We start from the raw sequence: 15,991 nt of genomic DNA, 5'->3' as shown, positions 1-15,991 counted from the left end.
TGTAAGGCCTTGCTTTGATTGGGATTGAGTGCTGTACTTGTGAGATAGTGCAGGTGCAATCCTTCGTCACGACGCTGTGGCTGCAAAACAGGTGCGCCGTCTTTATCACTATCTGTCATTGTCTGGTGGAATTCTCTGTTTACTTTTTGAAAGCATGCCCCTGACTACTTTAACAGAGAGGAAAAGGAGCTTGACCGCCTGGAGGGGGGGCAAGGTTTGCAAAGGTATTCCCACAAAAAGGAAAAGTGTTAGGTAAATGGTGTTTTGTTATTGCACACAAGGGTTCATTCCAATATAATATAGGTTTATAGGAAGACAGAGAATCAGAGACAAAATTTATTGAAAGGCAAGTAGCTGTGGAGGTCAGGGGAGGTGCGGTAGGATAGTGATCATGTGTGTGAGCAGTGCACCGACCTGTCAGCTGCACAGATCCTCTGGAATCTGAGAACAATGTCTGTAACAAGGAGTGGAAGCGTTGAGAGTAGTGCGATGACATTCAGGGGAGGAGACACATTAGGAGCCACAGTGTCTAACAGCTCATGAGAAATAGTTGAGCCTGACAGTTGATCTGGGAGGTGAGTTTCACAACCTGTTGCTTTCATTTTTTATTTTGATCAAGCTGATCATTTCAACTTGTGGATGTTTCTCTCCTGTCAACATGAGCTGGGGGAAAAGGCTCAGGACTGAACTTGTGAACCTTGAGCAGGATTTCATCATTAAGGAGCAACGTGATTCCAACAAGCCAGAAATATCCAGACATCTGGGTCCTGGGTAACTCTTACCAACCAGGAAAAAGTGACTTTTTTTCATCCAGAAGGATGAATGAGGAAATAATTTTGGGATTTGAGGATGACATGAGTTGGCCTTGTATGTTCTCATCATCACACAACTGCAGTCCCTAGTGGGAACTTTGAGAGGAGCATCTTTTCCCCTGGGAGACACACCAGACTGCAGTTATGTCCAACTCTAAGGAGCAGAGCCTCGATGAGAACGTAATATTCCTGGAGGTCACCGAGTCTTCTCCAGAGTTCCTCTACAGTGAGAGGGAGCGCCAGGTGGTGGAGAGGCTCCTGAGCGCAGGACCGGAGACCTTCTACAGCTCCAACGGCACAGAGCGCTCCGGCTGTTTCCTGTCGCCTGAGGAGGTCCGACAGATAGGCAGCTGGGCTCAGGACTATCACTGCAACCAGGTGCAGTGGGAAGACGATGGAGGAGAAGGCCTCTCACAGATGGAGGACTTCTGCTCCACCTACTTCCCTTGCAACTCAGACACACCGGCCCCCGACCTTGACCTGGGCTGGCCTGAGAAGGGGCCCTGGCTGACGATGGGGAACATCACAGTCCACACCAGCCCACCCTCTGAGGGAGAACCCCCCGTCAGAGAGATAATACGACAGCACTTGCAAAGGGCCACCCGAGTATGCAAATACAGATTTATTTGTGTTAATGAAAATGTTTTAAGGATGGAGGTGAAGTCATATGTGAATCTTACGGATAGAAACTTAAATACCAGACCATTTTCGAATTCTGAAATGTTATAGTTTGAAAAGAAAATATTTCATTTGGGTTTCACTGTGAGATTTGACGCTTTTGTTCTTCCTTGTAATGTTAAAATTTTAGGATAAACTAATGCACAGCTTCGGTTTGAATGTTATACCAGAAGCATCCTACACCTATGCAATGTTAAAATACACCTTTAATAATTCCTTAGAGTATTTTTCTCATCACAATTTTACTGATAGTTTTACTTATGTAGTTTTTTCAGTTTTTGTACCATTTTAACAAGCAAATTACAGGCTGAGTGACATTTGGTGTGCTGTGCAGGTAATTGCCATTGTGACAGACAGCTTAACAGATGGTGCAATAATTGGTGATTTACACAAAGCTGCCTCCCGGGCCGTCCCTGTCTACATCATCCTAAACCAGAGATCCATTCAGGAGGATTTCACGCTCAACAGGCTGCATCATCCGGTGAGTTTACCCCCCCACCCAAACACACACACCTAGCAGCCATCATTGTGTGTGTATGTTTACATGGCAATGAATGAACCAGAGATTATATTTAGTGGAAATCAAGGACAACCAGTCTTACAGATACAAAATGGGGCTGCTTTCTACATGAACTGAGAGTGAGCATAGATCAGTATCATTAAAAACCTGACACACTGCATACGTGTCTAATAATCTGAAGTGCGTCTAGGAATGTGTCTTGTGCTTTTAACAGGAAGTGGTTGAACTGGTTGCACAGCATTTAGTGGTTTCATTAAGGTGTGAAAACTGAGCCTGATGTAAGGAACAAATTATACCATCTTCGTAAATCCTATACGTTATAGTATAGTCTTCATCAGTGTCTAAAGTTGATCTTACAGACTTCCTTAATTTCTTAATTATACTGGTACATCATGATTAAAATATCTCTACTATTTGGCTAAGATATCCAAGGTTCCCTGAGAATAAACTCGAATGACTCTCAAACTCATCAGGATTTTCAAGATGAAAATTGTATTTGGTTCATCAACAAATTCTGACTAATTTGATTAGTAGAGCACAATTAAACATTAGGGGTTTTCAGTTTAACCTTCAATAAGTACACACTTAATTGTAAAAGCTCAACTTTAGCTAGCAGTAGTTCTACACTATTATGATAATGTATGGTATAAATGGTTGACTTGGTGTTTAGGTCAAAACTGCTCCAATGTGTAGCCCACCCTCTTGAGAAAGTAGGGAATCAGCATAAAATCCGATCCTGTGCCTGTTGATTAGGAGGAAGGTCGAACTATATGTACACATATATATATGTATATATATACATATATTGGATCGTGATCTTGCTGCTGACCAGAGACTATGATTGCAGCAGGACTGCTTCACATGTAGTATTGAAAAAATGTTTACCCTCATCGATGCTGCTAAAAACTTTAATCCTGATGATGTTTTCTTACACTTGACATCTATTGCACTTCTGTCCGTCCTGGGAGAGGGATCCCTCACATGTGGCTCTCTCTGAGGTTTCTACATATTTTTACCTGTTAAAAAGGTTTTTAGTAGTTTTTCCTTACTCTTGTTAAGGACAGAGGATGTCACACCATGTTAAAGCCCTATGAGACGAATTATGATTTATGAATGTGGGCTATACAAATAAAACTTGATTGATTGATTGATATATATATATAGGTAGTGTGTTTATGAATATGTTGATTTCACATTGATGCTACTGTGCTTTCCACATATATTTTTATTGCCTTGACACATGCATGATTTTCTTAAGCCTGTTGTATGTCTTACGCTTAAGGTGGCATTCCCCCTTGAGGGGTAAATAAAATATCTTGTATCATGTCTTATCTTATTGTATCATATTTTGACGTATCGTGACGTAAAGAATCATAGCGCAGCCTTGTATCGTATTGTAAAATCTTAATGCGGGCCCTAACCACATCTTAAACAGTGGCTACAAACTGTTGCCATCAAACCAGAGCTTTGAAATGTTTTTCTGATCTCAGCTTGTGTGATTAATTAATTATCATCATCCTCTTTGTCATCATGTAGCATCAACAGCTCCAAATTTCAAATTGTTAAATAATTTGGTTCATGACCATATACCTGAGAGAAAATAGACCTTCCTGTCATTTTTACTTTGTGCTGGGAAACAACTAATCATTACTAAAGTGGCTGTTAACTCACAGAGATAAGACGATGACTATGGCCGAATGTTGGTATTGTCACTCGGGCCATGTTAGCATGCTCCCGTGAGCATTGGGCTCAAACCCAATTGACCAAGCCTGTTTATCTATAAATATTGTGTATGAAACAAAAGATTACACATGATGGAGCTGATTATTTGAATTCCATCATCAAGTTTCAATGTAATTCAGTCTTCAGTTACATCTTGATCTTGTGATTTTTCAGAACATCCGAGTCCGTGTTCTTGGAGGGAAAGCCTTCTGTTCCAGGACGGGAAGGACGGTGGTTGGTGAGATGAAAGACAAGTTCCTTCTGGTGGATTTGGAGACAGTTATTCATGGCAGCTACAGGTAAACAAGCATGATTTCATTTTTGACTTCCTTTCCTTTAAAATAAGTTGTAAACACGTCTTTGTTCTCTGCAGCCTCACGTGGACCGACGCTCACCTGCACCGGCAGCTGATCACCGTCCTGCACGGCCCAGTCGTGGACTCGTTTGACCTGGAGTTCAGGACCCTTTTTGCTGCTTCGCTTTCCGTCGCAAACACATCGAGAGTCGCAGGATCCCACGTACCTGTGACTCAAAGGCTAAAAGACTTTTCAGATCTACGCTTCCAAAAAAAGCTCTCGTTTGACCGTGAGATTATCAACCCTCCATCTCCACCTGCTGATTCTCTCTTGGACTGGGAAGCCATGGGCGTTGTCCAGACAGAAAGGTGTTTTCCTGAGAGTCCTATAGATCAACATGAGGAAATCGTGTTCAAGGAAATATCACCGAGGAATAACAGGCTGTTGAATAAAAATGCACCCTTTATGGATGATTTTACCAACAGTAGAAACCAGTTTTTCGATAAAAAAAGGTAAGAAAACCCTGTTAAATGAATCTATTTAAGACATCATGAGTGAGTCTTTTTTTAAGAGTAAGATTTACCTTTAATTGAAAATTTTATTCAATATAATTGCTGTTTTTTATAATCATGATCTATACATTGTTTGAAGGACCTTACTGAGCTCTTATTGTATTTGACAGGGTATACGTTAACTCCTCTCCAGTGATAAACCACGTGTCAGAAAAATCAACAACACTGAAGTGAGCCTTGATTCAGCATAAATATATAGACAAAGTATTGACGTTCGTTTTCTGATGATGTTCCATTTCTTCCTTTTGATCTTGATGATTTTCATAGCAATATAAAGCCGTCACCATCCGATCTAACCCCAGAGAGAATGAAGAGGTAACAACCACAAGATAAAGAAAACACATTGAATTGTTGTGGAAATGTCACATTTAAATGAAAATATGTTGTTTTCTTCTAAAGGGTGGAACGCATTTTAGAAAAAACTTCCAGGCAACTCTCCACAGAGAAGAGAACCAATTTAGATGACAGAATGTCAACAAGAGTTGGTGATAAAACAACAGAACCGACACACAGCAGGATCATACCTTCATCTCATAAGAGAAGAGAAACATCGAGGGGGGCTCTCTGTGTGGAGGACGAGATCAGCAAGGATGAAACTGGCTCCAAAGTGGAGAACACACCATCTTCTAGAGTAAGTCACCAGCCTTTGCAATCAAAACATTTGTTTTACCTCCGATGTGCAAAGTCCCAGTGGAAAGTGAGCAGCATTTCTCTTCTCACAGAAACCCTTAATCCTGAGGGTGCCACAGTCTGAGGACTCCAGCTCTCTAAGCGACATCATGAAGAGGATTCAGCCTCAGCAAAGCACTTCATGGCTGCTCAAGAAAGGATCCAACACCGCTGTGTCGGAATTGAGCCAATCCATGAAGGACCTGAGTGTACACACACAGGACACAGGTCAAGACGGGAAAGGAGTCCCGGTGCCAAGGTTTAAGGCCAGTGTAAGTGTGCAGACTTATGTGAGCTGTGGTAAAATAATACATAGCCAATCGTAGAATTGAATGGGGTTCTCAAAAAATTGTCGTTGTTGACCAGGGCTTCGGGTAATTACTTGCTTTGCCCAACCTGTTGCAGCACCGCTGAATTCAACAAATGCTGAGATTCCCTGACACATAACCATGAAAACGTTTTAAAAGCTGTGCTGCTCTATAGGAATGATCAGAGGACTCCAGTATTTATGTGGAAATTTGATATTTTAACATTTCCTTATTATGTTAACAGGAAATGCAATCTGCTTTTAGCAAATTAGAGATACATAGATCAATTTCAGGAAGATGCAGGTTAAGGCCTGTCATACATACATACAAGGCAGAAAGTGATAAAACGTAAACATGTTTTTCTCATTTAACTGTTGTAGCTACTGTTCTAAAGGTCAGTTTCGTTTTAAGTTTTTATCTTTTTGCAAAAACGTGCACAAAGTAATTAATTGTTTTAGGTAATCTAAAAGTGCCTCAAACTCGTAAAGTTAGCATCATTACATTTAACGTATCATTGGTGTCAGGGACGGGAAATGGGCAGGTAGATATACTGGATGATTAATGATTCAATGGAAAGCAAGGGCGTCTGTGGGTAGGTGATGGGATTTGTGGAACGAGGAAATGCAGAGCAAGGGGGAGTGGCTGAATCCTGATATGAGATGAGATTAGAATATACAGAAAATAAGATAAGACAATTGTTGACAAAAATTGTTAAGAGCAGGCTGATGTTCTGACGATTGGTTTCTGTTTCTTTGGCAGTGCCTAGAGTCCGATTTAATGACGCCTGCTTTCACTCTGATGAAGAAGAGGAACGATGACTTGAAATCGGCATTGTACAGAACTCCAACAAACCTTCTGCCCAGAGAGAGGCCTCGCAGCTTTGGCTATGGTCTGAATATGGACTGGAGGAGGTCGCTGGCAGAGAGGGAGTTAGGGGATCAAGAATGAGAACAAAAATACAAGAGCAACAACACCTCTGTACCTGACGACAGGCGGCGGCCAGTGGATGGTTTTGACCTTTTGCAGTGTTAATTACCCAAAATAAGCCATCTGGTTACTATGCAGGATGTGTTACAGTTTTAAATGTTGATGTGACGTCCCACTGAATCTGATTACGAGAAGCTTCACTTTATGCTGTGCTGTACTGTAGTTTACTTCATATCTAAATAAATAAAACCTTTCACAACGAATAGCTGCTCTAACTTCAGGTGCAGATTTGCCACCGAGAAATTTTACACTTTCTAATAAAAATGTCCAATAGGTAGGATTTTATTAACCCTTCTGCAAATTGCAATTGATGTAGATTTCTGTAGGATTCTTGAAAGGCAAGGGAGAAGAAAACAAAAGCTGCTGATGAATTGGCAGAAAAATTTAAAGTCAGTGATACATTATGATGGGTTGAATATAGGAATGTGGGGATTATCACTGAATACAAAGATCTGCTAAAGTTGGTAGTTGTTTTATTTGTCAGTATTAAGGTTTGGACATACTGGACCTACTGCACTATTATACAACATGATTAAGACACTTAATGTCAGGTTCATTTAAATGTGCAGGTAAGATACCAATAAGATCTTCACTAGAAAATAAAACAGCAGGACTGAGCTAAAAATCCTGACCCACACAACATGTCCAGTGGGTGATGTCACTTGATGATATGTCATTGAAAAGTTAAGCTACAACTTAAACATTATAATTCTCAAATCCTGAGAGACAATGTCAGACTGGGGTTGTGGAAATAAGAGTATTAAAATATTGGTGTCAGAAGGAAGGAGAATTGATGACAGTCTGAAGATAGAGATTTATTTAGGGGCCATGATGGGTGACAGTGTTCACTGCATTATGCATTTGGTGATCCTCTGACCTTTCCTATGGCGCCACCAGGAGGTTGAAGTTTTGAGAAACATCTACAGGACAAGACGTGTATCTGACTTTTGACTTTTCCTTATGTGCCTCCAAGAGCTCGACCCAACACTTCAACAACTCTTGTATGAATAAGAATTGCAATGTGAATGAAAAGATGGATGACGCGTCTCCACTTCCTCCGACCATTTGGAAAAGAAGTAAAAACGTGTCCGTCTTTACAAACAGTCTAAGGTTTGGATCCTGTCTGCCTGAATGTCCCTGTGAGCACATTGTATCACAGTGTATTTGACTCTGAACTTATTGTAACTGAGAATTTCGAATTGTTATGTTTTTGCTGTAAACCAAACATTAAACTTAACTGTAATAATGTACATACACTCCCCTGCCTGAGGCGGCGCTGTGCATCTTTCAACCTTCTTTGTAGACTCAGATTGACCGTGCAGAAGAAGAGATCACGGAAGCACATGGTGACCAGTGTGGAATCATATCATCTGAAAGCAGCTGGATATTTACACATTTTATTTAACTCTAACCTCCGGATTTAAACTTTGTTGTTTTCACGTCCTGCTTTAGTTTATCTGCGTGCGGTGAACACGTGTGACTTCTACAATGGTTCGAGCTAAAAGGTGAGTTTGGCTAAAGTTAGCTTCCTCACGTTAGTATAGTTTAACCTGGATGTTAGTGGCTATGGTAAATCTAAGAGTTGTAGGAGTTTTGGGGGAAACTGTTGCTATTTGAGGTCTAAATATCTTCATAGTCTTGATCTAGGAACTGAAGAGACAGTGCAGGACTGTGGTTTTCAGTGTGACGGGTCCTGGATCTGTGCTAAACAAGTCCTGCATCCACCAGAGGAGAAGTGGAAGATATAAGACTCCAGTGTGATGATGCATTCTCTCAGTTTCTAAACTCCTGTGTCTCTGCTCCTCCACTGCTCAGGATTATAAAGCCGCCGAGAATCAAAAAGACTGAGCGATTCGGTGAAGATGATCCTGAAGCCTACAAGAACATGCCTGTCCCTGATAAGGTGAGAAGACTCAGCAGAGTATCCACAAAAAAACGAGCCAACAAATAAATGTACAGTTGCAAAGTTACAACCTCCTTGGTGGAATTAAATGTGACAGTCAGGAGCCAATATGTTTAAATAAATATCCATAAAACAAGATAATTTACCATAATTCAAGGCCAATTGTGTATTCTAACTAAAACCCTTTATTGCTGTGGCTACATCATTAAAAACACGACAATGTGTTTCGACTGCACATTGTTTTCCTTCCCTTTTGAGTAGTGTTAGTCGTCTTGTACAAAAAGGGTAATTGCTTAATTTGGGCTTGTGCTCCCTGTGTTTTTTGTATCCACATTTCTTGTCTGTTAAAGAGGTATAATAACAACAGTAGTAAAATGGACATGAAGCTCTGTGAGATAATACAACATTCAAAGATTTGTAACACTTAACCCCTGTTTCTGTTCTACAGTATCTGACAATATCTGATGCCAAATTGTTATATTATACATTATAGACGTATTAACTATCAACATACTGTCACCACATTAATTCTGCTTTCGTGCTGTGGTTGTTATTTTCAACATTCAAACTTTGACCTTTGCCTCCTCTCTTTCTCTCAGAAATCGTCTCAGTACACAAAGGACAAGATCGATGAGTTTCACGATGAGAAGATCGCAGTAAGTTCAACTCATAAGATATTATCTTAACTTCTGTGTATGGTGCGGTTTTTACCTCACGTATATTATTTTCTCTTTGCCGTAGAAACTTCTCGCCCTTGGGACTCAGATGGGGAGTGATTCGGAGGAAATAGACGATGAGGTGATTTTTCAGTTTTTGCCCTTGTTTGGATTCACCCTCAGTGGGTTCTCTTAGCCCAGGTAGCAAATTCAAGCTCATTTGCCTTTTACAGGAGGAGGTGATGGCCCTGGATGATTCTGAGTCAGAGGAGGAGGAGGAAGAAGAGGAAGAGGGGACAGACATGGACAGTGATTTAGAGGCGAGAAAAGATGATGGTAAACACAAAGTTCTCTGTTTATATACTCAAGAGTTTGGTGTATTTGGTGGTACAAGCCTGTTTAACTATAATTATGTTTTGTTTTTTTCAGACCTTCCAAATGAAATGGCATGGGGCAAAAAGAAAAAGATCTTCTACAACTCGGATTATACAATCACCAGTAAGCATCTTAAATCTCCGGCTGCATTATTGAGGCATTTTGTGATAATTGTATCACCTGAATGGATCATGTTTGCTGATGCAACATTTACATTGACTTATTACAGAAGGGAAATCAAATGAAGATTTGGAAGCTGATGAACAAGAGGAAGAAGAAGAGGCTAAAAATATCCAAAACCGACTGGCTGCAAATCTGAGCGAGGAGGATTATGATTTAAACTTTTTTCAGGTATTTTTTATTGAAAATATATCGTTTAGAGCTGCATTGTTGTGATGATGCTGTGTTGACCTTTTGTTGTTGTATGTGCTTAGGAATTTGCTGACGAGAATAAGGATGAAAAGAAAACCGTTGAAAAAGAGGAGAAAATAGTGAAGGACCTGAAGCAGATGTCTCAGAAGGAAAAATTGAAACTTCTGAAGAAAGACTCGCCAGAGCTGCTTGAACTTATTGAGGACTTCAAGTCAAAGGTATAGGCACCTACAACTTACATGTGTAACCACATCAGATTCATTGACCATTGATCCATTTACCATCATTTCTGTCTGTGCTTTATGTGTCCAGCTCACTGAACTCACAGATGAGCTGCAGCCCCTCATGCAGATGGTCAAGGAGGGAAAGATCCCACCAGGAAAGGTGAGAGCATCTAGCCTTTTGGGAATTTTTCACCAGACTGACTTTTGAGGATTTCTGAAAGTCCGTTAATCCTTATTGAAAATATAATTGAAGAAAATTCATCAAATCCATTTACTCCTTTACTATTATTTGATTATGATTACTATTATTTTATTAGGCTCATTGAAGTGAACTCGCGAAACATAATTTTTTCCCTTTGGTGTTTGGCACTGTGTTAAAGGCTTTTGGGTAATACCAAGAAACATTTAATATTTTAGCTGCATAGTTTTTTGCAATCAAATGGGCAAGAATTCCACTCTTGGATCAGCCCCTGATCTGGATCCAACATTACACAGGTTCTTATTTTGTTCTTGCCCCAGCCCTTCACAAAATGTCTAGCAAATTAAAAAACACAGGTGAAAACTTAACCTCCTTGGTGGAGGTAATAATTATGAATCTAAATACCTTTTGGCCTGTTTTTACAGGGTGCTAACTACATCAAGACAAAACAGCAACTTTATCTCAAGTAAGTTGTACTTAAATTTTACATTAAACTGTAATGTCATGTTAATGATATTCCACTGAATAATGACTGTTCTTTGTTTCTTACCAGTTACTGCACAAACATCAGTTTCTACTTGGTGCTGAAAGCTAAACGAGTCCCTGCTCATAACCATCCTGTGATTGAGAGACTGCTCACCTACAGAAATGTAAGTCCCCTCACTGACACTCAGTTTTATCAAATGTGTGTCCACCATGAATATGTAGCGGTCAGGAACACTGCTCGTATGCTCTTTAGTTTTGACAGTGGAAATAATGACGGTGACTGGGATAAAACACTACCAGCATCATGGGACACAGCATGAAGAACTATAACATATTCACATGGATGGAACCCTTTGTCTGTCTGACTCTTCAACATCTTCCCTGCAGCTCATCAATGAGCTGGGAGAAGTGGATGCTCGGCTCGCACCACAGTTTCACAAGCTTCTAGCTGGTGAGGACAAAGGGCCAGCAGAGGGCAAGAAGACCAGAGTCTCCAGTAAGAAGGAGAAGGTGAAGTTCATTTCAGCCAATTTCCCATACTCCGTTTGATTCTGTTGTTGATGTTTAATATAAAATAGTATTCTCATGAGTACTTATTGGCTGCAGGGTTCCAGAGAAACTATGGCTGAGGTCGAGGAGGACTCTGACTCCGACCTGGACGATGAAGCAGCTTTGCGTTTCTACAGAGAGGTGGAGGAGCGGTTGAAATTGAAGAGAAAGAGCAAAAACCCAGAAGATGAAGAAGAGTAAGTAGGACTTTGAGTTGCAAATGGCTGTTGGGACCAAATGAAATGGGAATGGTTTGATAAATGGCCAATTTGTTGCAGGTTGGCGGAAGATAAGCAGGAGATGGAAGCGCTGGATCCAGATGCTAAGAGAGGAATCACTTACCAGGTACTGAGATCCAACCACTCACACATTCAAAGATCAGTATTACACTATGCCATTTCTCAGCCATTTACCTGAAGGAATTATAATAGTCATCATACACTACTGATGAATATATGTTAATGCTAGACAAAAAACACTGAATTGATATTGTATGGTCTTACAACAGCGTTGGGTTTCTCTTTATTTGGGAGGCACATCTCTAAGAAGGTTAAACATTCACTTAGTTTTTTAGTGACTTTAGGCCGCCCCCTGCTGGAGTGTCTCTGTAGTATGTGACCTCATATCCAGCTGTGTGGTACTAGAAAGTAGAGCACAGTGGACATACAGTTGAGTTTGCACTCTGCAACTTCAAACAGCAGCTAATGTCTGGCATACACTTGAAAGCTACAAGTGCATCAGAGGAAGATAATAAAATTAATTTCCTTCAGCGCTGCTCTTGCGTCTTTGAATGTTCATTACTCGCTGGGATCTTCTTCCCTTTTGGCTTGGAAGATTAAAGAGACATTTTAGAGATGACCTCAAAACATTAACTTTTTCAATAGATGTCAATGTCTGGCGCCCTTCATGCTGTTTCACTGCATGTACTCCACGTCGGGCTTTGTTACATGAACATTTATGCTGATTGTGTGTCTCTACCAACTCCACAGATGGCCAAGAACAAGGGGCTCACACCCAAGAGGAAGAAGATTGACCGTAATCCCCGAGTCAAGCACAGAGAGAAGTTCAGACGGGCTAAGATCCGCAGAAAGGGACAGGTTTGTATTCTGCACATGGATTTAACTTTTTTATTACACTGTTAATCAAGTACATGATAAAGCCTCCGGTCTCCCGGCTCATCAGTATAAATCACGAATATGTGATCTGTCATAAGGTACTCTCAAGAACAACACTGAATCTGTTGTTTATATTTGCCAGGTCCGTGAGGTTCGTCGGGAGGAGACGAGGTACAGTGGAGAGATGTCTGGTATTCGTGCTGGTGTCAAGAAGGGCACCAAACTTAAGTAACCAAGAGGGAATCGAACATATGCTGCAAAGCGTAGCCATGGGATTGAAAAAATGTCAATGGATTGTACAGAATATCTCTGAATCATTCTGTCAGTCACCGTTGTTGAAAGTATATCAAAATGAGCAATTTCAATAAACATTTTATAAACTGTCAACATGTTGTTTATTGATATAGTACAGAGACAGGTCTATAACCATGAGGCTCATATTGCAAAAGGGCAGTCGTGTTTGCAGATATACTTATCACTGAGGTTATGCAACCACATGACAAACATGTACAACAATAACTGAAGGTTGAATTTAAGCTCAGGATCCGGGAAGAGAACAGACATCTTAAAGCTCATCACTGACTCAGATGTGCAGGTGATGACTTGTCAACTCACTTGTTGATTTATGAACCTGTTATGTGCTGATGTCAGGTTGCTCACTATCATCTCTTCTATCTCCACCTCATTCTTCACGTCCTCCTCTGTGAGGATCAGCTCATCCTGAGTTTTAGGGGTCACCACCACCACGTAACCCCGTCTAGAGTCCAGTACGTTGGCCACCACCGCCTGGTGCCTGTAGTTGTTCAGAGCTCTACGAGCCTTGTCCAACAGGATGGCTGCGTCGGTCTCCAGTTTAAAAGATATGACGAATGCCTGAGGTGCCCAGTCCTTCACCAGTGGCGACAGTATCTTAGGGACCATGTTCAAGCTAAGCTGAAGGAGAGAGTAAGATCTCATTAATAACAGGACTGAGTCAAAAGCCATACTTTCTGTTCTGTGAGGCTGTACTTAGACACAGCAGTATTTTGAGTTAAATGCTAACCTGCTTAGCTGGTATGTTTATCATGTTAGTATGCAAACATTTACTTAAGCTTAGGCTGACTAGAATGTCATTACCTCCACCAAAGAGACTATGTTTTCACCCCTGTTCTTCTCTTCGTTTTAAAGTAACATGACACAAAACCTACAGGAGTGATGGCTCAGGGAAGAACCCTTTAAATTTTAAACATTCTAAAGATTGCCATTCTAGTTTGTTTTGCAGGTATATAGTCATAAATAAAACTGGTACTGATTGTACGTATGGGATGTCATGTACAAAATCAACACTGCCATGCCTAGAACCAGACAGCCACCTCGGTCTAAATTAGAAAATGAAATCTTGAATGTACAGCAGCATTCCTACTCACTTGAAGAGGACCATTGGAAGACTGGATTTTGTGTTCAGGCATCTCAGATGCTGGGATATAGAAATCAGACACAGCTGCCGCCAAATAAAACATGGCCTTCGGTCCTAAGTGCAGAAAAAACATTGGACAACAAATTAATAATTTGATCAGTAAGGATTTCAACCTGTGAATTGTTATTAATCTGTACCTATAGTGCTGAGTGCCTGTGCTGCTGCTTTGAGAAGGTGCAGATACTCTGACAGAGTGCTGAACTCGATGGGCAGGAGAAGTCCGCCATCTTTCACTTCCTGGTATTTCTTCAGCACTTTGGCTATGTTAGGAAGCACCTGTGGGTTAACTAGCACTTCACCGGAGGAGCCAGATGTGAGCTGCAGGGCATCCATCACATTTATGGTCGAGAACATTCGAGTGTAAGGGTAGAGGGAGCGGTGCCTGTGCAGGAAGACGACAGCGTAGCCGGAGTCTATGAAGTACTCTGCCGAGCAGGATCCTCGTCTGCCGCTGCTGAAGTTATCGAGGAAGCGGACAGTGCGCGACTCGAGGGGAACTTTGGTGCCCCCGGACGTGATGAGAACCACCCGGCGACCTGCTGCCGCATGCTTGGTCGCAAAGGCAGACATCTTTGCTTTGACCTCTTCAACATGGGCAGGAACGGCAAACTCTTCAGCTAACTTCCCATCAATGGAAGATATCCTGGGTTCAGCCATGACCTGATGAGAGAGAGGTGCTATCAGAGGAGAAGATAGATGCAGCATAGTAGTTACACTTCACATAAACTGCATATCAACATCAGGTTAGTTGCATAATGTCCACTGTGGAGGCAGTCAGTGTTTATAACCTCTGATGGAAATATATAAATAAGGGATATACAAACGAAATATGACACAGATGCAGTAATGTAACATAATTTCAGCTGATATAACAACTGGTAGCATAGAGATACCAAAAGGTACGCATAGCATATGCGGAATTTCAAAAACAATGATGCCATTATAGATTTTGTTTTTGTTAAATATTTGTAAAAACAAATCAGATCCTTCTGAAAATGTGATTGTTGTGTAAATATGTGAAAAGGTACATTGATATTCCTTTCTTCCAAATGTTTATGAAGCATAAAGTAAGTGTATGGATAACACAGGTGAAAGTTTTTTTCTGTGCTGGGAACTGTCACGTCACAGAAAGTTATAGATAAACCCAAAGTCACTGTTGTGCAACATCATCATGTGACGTCAATCGCTGCTGGAAACACAAATGAGCCGCTGTGACAATAAAGTGAACAAAATAAAATGTGACACTTGTTTTATAATAAAGTTTAAAGAGAAATTAATAAAATGTATCTTACTTTGTTTCTTCAGTTTCTTCTCCTGCAGCTTCACAACTACCTCTGCACTTCCTGAAACCAGCGTCTTCTTCTTATGCTGCAGATTCTTCTTCTTCTGGTTATTAGCAGTTGGCACATAGCTTATAGCTGCATTACCGCCACCCTTTGGACTGGAGTGTGGAGCAGTAGATTGGAAGCAAACAAAAATAGACTAAACTAAAATCTATTTTCTTTAGGCCTGTTTTTCTTAAGTAGTCCATTAGAAGATGCATATTCCTTGATGTCTTTCTTAACAAATGTTTTAATGTCATATTTTTCTTTTCGTCTTTTATCCTGATATTAATTCCCTTTTTCGTTCATTATATTTGTTACACTCAATCAGTACATGAGAGCCAGTGTCTTTCACTGACTCTATAGCTTTTATAATTGAGAATAGTATTAAATGAAAAATTAAAAATGGAAAAATTAAAAGCTGAGTTTCTTCTAGGTTCAGGATTGAACATCCAATTTTTCATGACATATTGACTTGTTATGACATTTCTACATTATTTAATAATTATACCTTGTAATATGGAGGTGTGAGATTTTGACTGTTAAGAGTGAAACGTTATTATTTACTAAACTGCTTTGTATCGCTAGGTACTGATGCGACATATCTTTGGAAAGCTAAGGTTCTTGTGATTCGATCGATGCAAACCATTTCACCCGATTACACCCGAATGTTAAGAGGTTAAAGGCCTTACTCGTCAATGTGTGTTTCAGTCTGAACAAAGGGCAGGGGTCAGTCATTATCACTGTAAATGCTCTGATATAAATTATTT

General features: G+C 40.5%; 3 protein-coding genes across 4 annotated transcripts; 2 read left to right on the top strand and 1 right to left on the bottom strand.

Moving 5' to 3' along the window:
• The first annotated feature begins 956 nt into the window (after window positions 1-956).
• fam83e (family with sequence similarity 83 member E) lies at window positions 957-6,525 on the top strand. Its single transcript, XM_061069179.1, has 6 exons — window positions 957-1,418; window positions 1,825-1,971; window positions 3,907-4,031; window positions 4,106-4,250; window positions 5,350-5,541; window positions 6,337-6,525. The coding sequence occupies exons 1-6, from the start codon at window positions 957-959 to the stop codon at window positions 6,523-6,525; spliced, it is 1,260 nt and encodes a 419-aa protein (XP_060925162.1).
• Window positions 6,526-7,894: 1,369 nt separating this feature from the next.
• On the top strand, window positions 7,895-12,830 carry utp3 (UTP3 small subunit processome component). 2 transcript variants are annotated; one of them, XM_061069345.1, is made up of 16 exons: window positions 7,895-8,069; window positions 8,380-8,467; window positions 9,067-9,123; window positions 9,209-9,265; window positions 9,357-9,459; window positions 9,553-9,621; window positions 9,728-9,849; window positions 9,933-10,088; window positions 10,183-10,254; window positions 10,719-10,759; window positions 10,847-10,943; window positions 11,167-11,289; window positions 11,386-11,525; window positions 11,607-11,673; window positions 12,318-12,425; window positions 12,586-12,830. In XM_061069345.1, the coding sequence occupies exons 1-16, from the start codon at window positions 8,053-8,055 to the stop codon at window positions 12,673-12,675; spliced, it is 1,407 nt and encodes a 468-aa protein (XP_060925328.1). In that variant the 5' UTR covers window positions 7,895-8,052; the 3' UTR covers window positions 12,676-12,830. The 2 variants fall into 2 exon arrangements, with proteins under 2 accessions (XP_060925328.1, XP_060925327.1); XM_061069344.1 differs by having other exon boundaries at window positions 9,357-9,621.
• On the bottom strand, window positions 12,442-15,260 carry LOC132999630 (phosphopantothenate--cysteine ligase-like). Its single transcript, XM_061069346.1, has 4 exons — window positions 15,192-15,260; window positions 14,037-14,559; window positions 13,850-13,953; window positions 12,442-13,376 (listed from the first exon to the last, which is right to left on the bottom strand). The coding sequence occupies exons 2-4, from the start codon at window positions 14,554-14,556 to the stop codon at window positions 13,050-13,052; spliced, it is 951 nt and encodes a 316-aa protein (XP_060925329.1). The 5' UTR covers window positions 14,557-14,559; window positions 15,192-15,260; the 3' UTR covers window positions 12,442-13,049.
• Window positions 15,261-15,991: the final 731 nt, after the last annotated feature.

This window comes from Limanda limanda, chromosome 4 (genome assembly GCF_963576545.1).
Source record: "Limanda limanda chromosome 4, fLimLim1.1, whole genome shotgun sequence".
Classification (NCBI taxonomy): Eukaryota; Metazoa; Chordata; class Actinopteri; order Pleuronectiformes; family Pleuronectidae; genus Limanda; species Limanda limanda.
The sequence above is the reverse complement of the archived record's forward strand: the minus strand, read 5'-3'. Positions and strand labels throughout refer to the sequence as shown.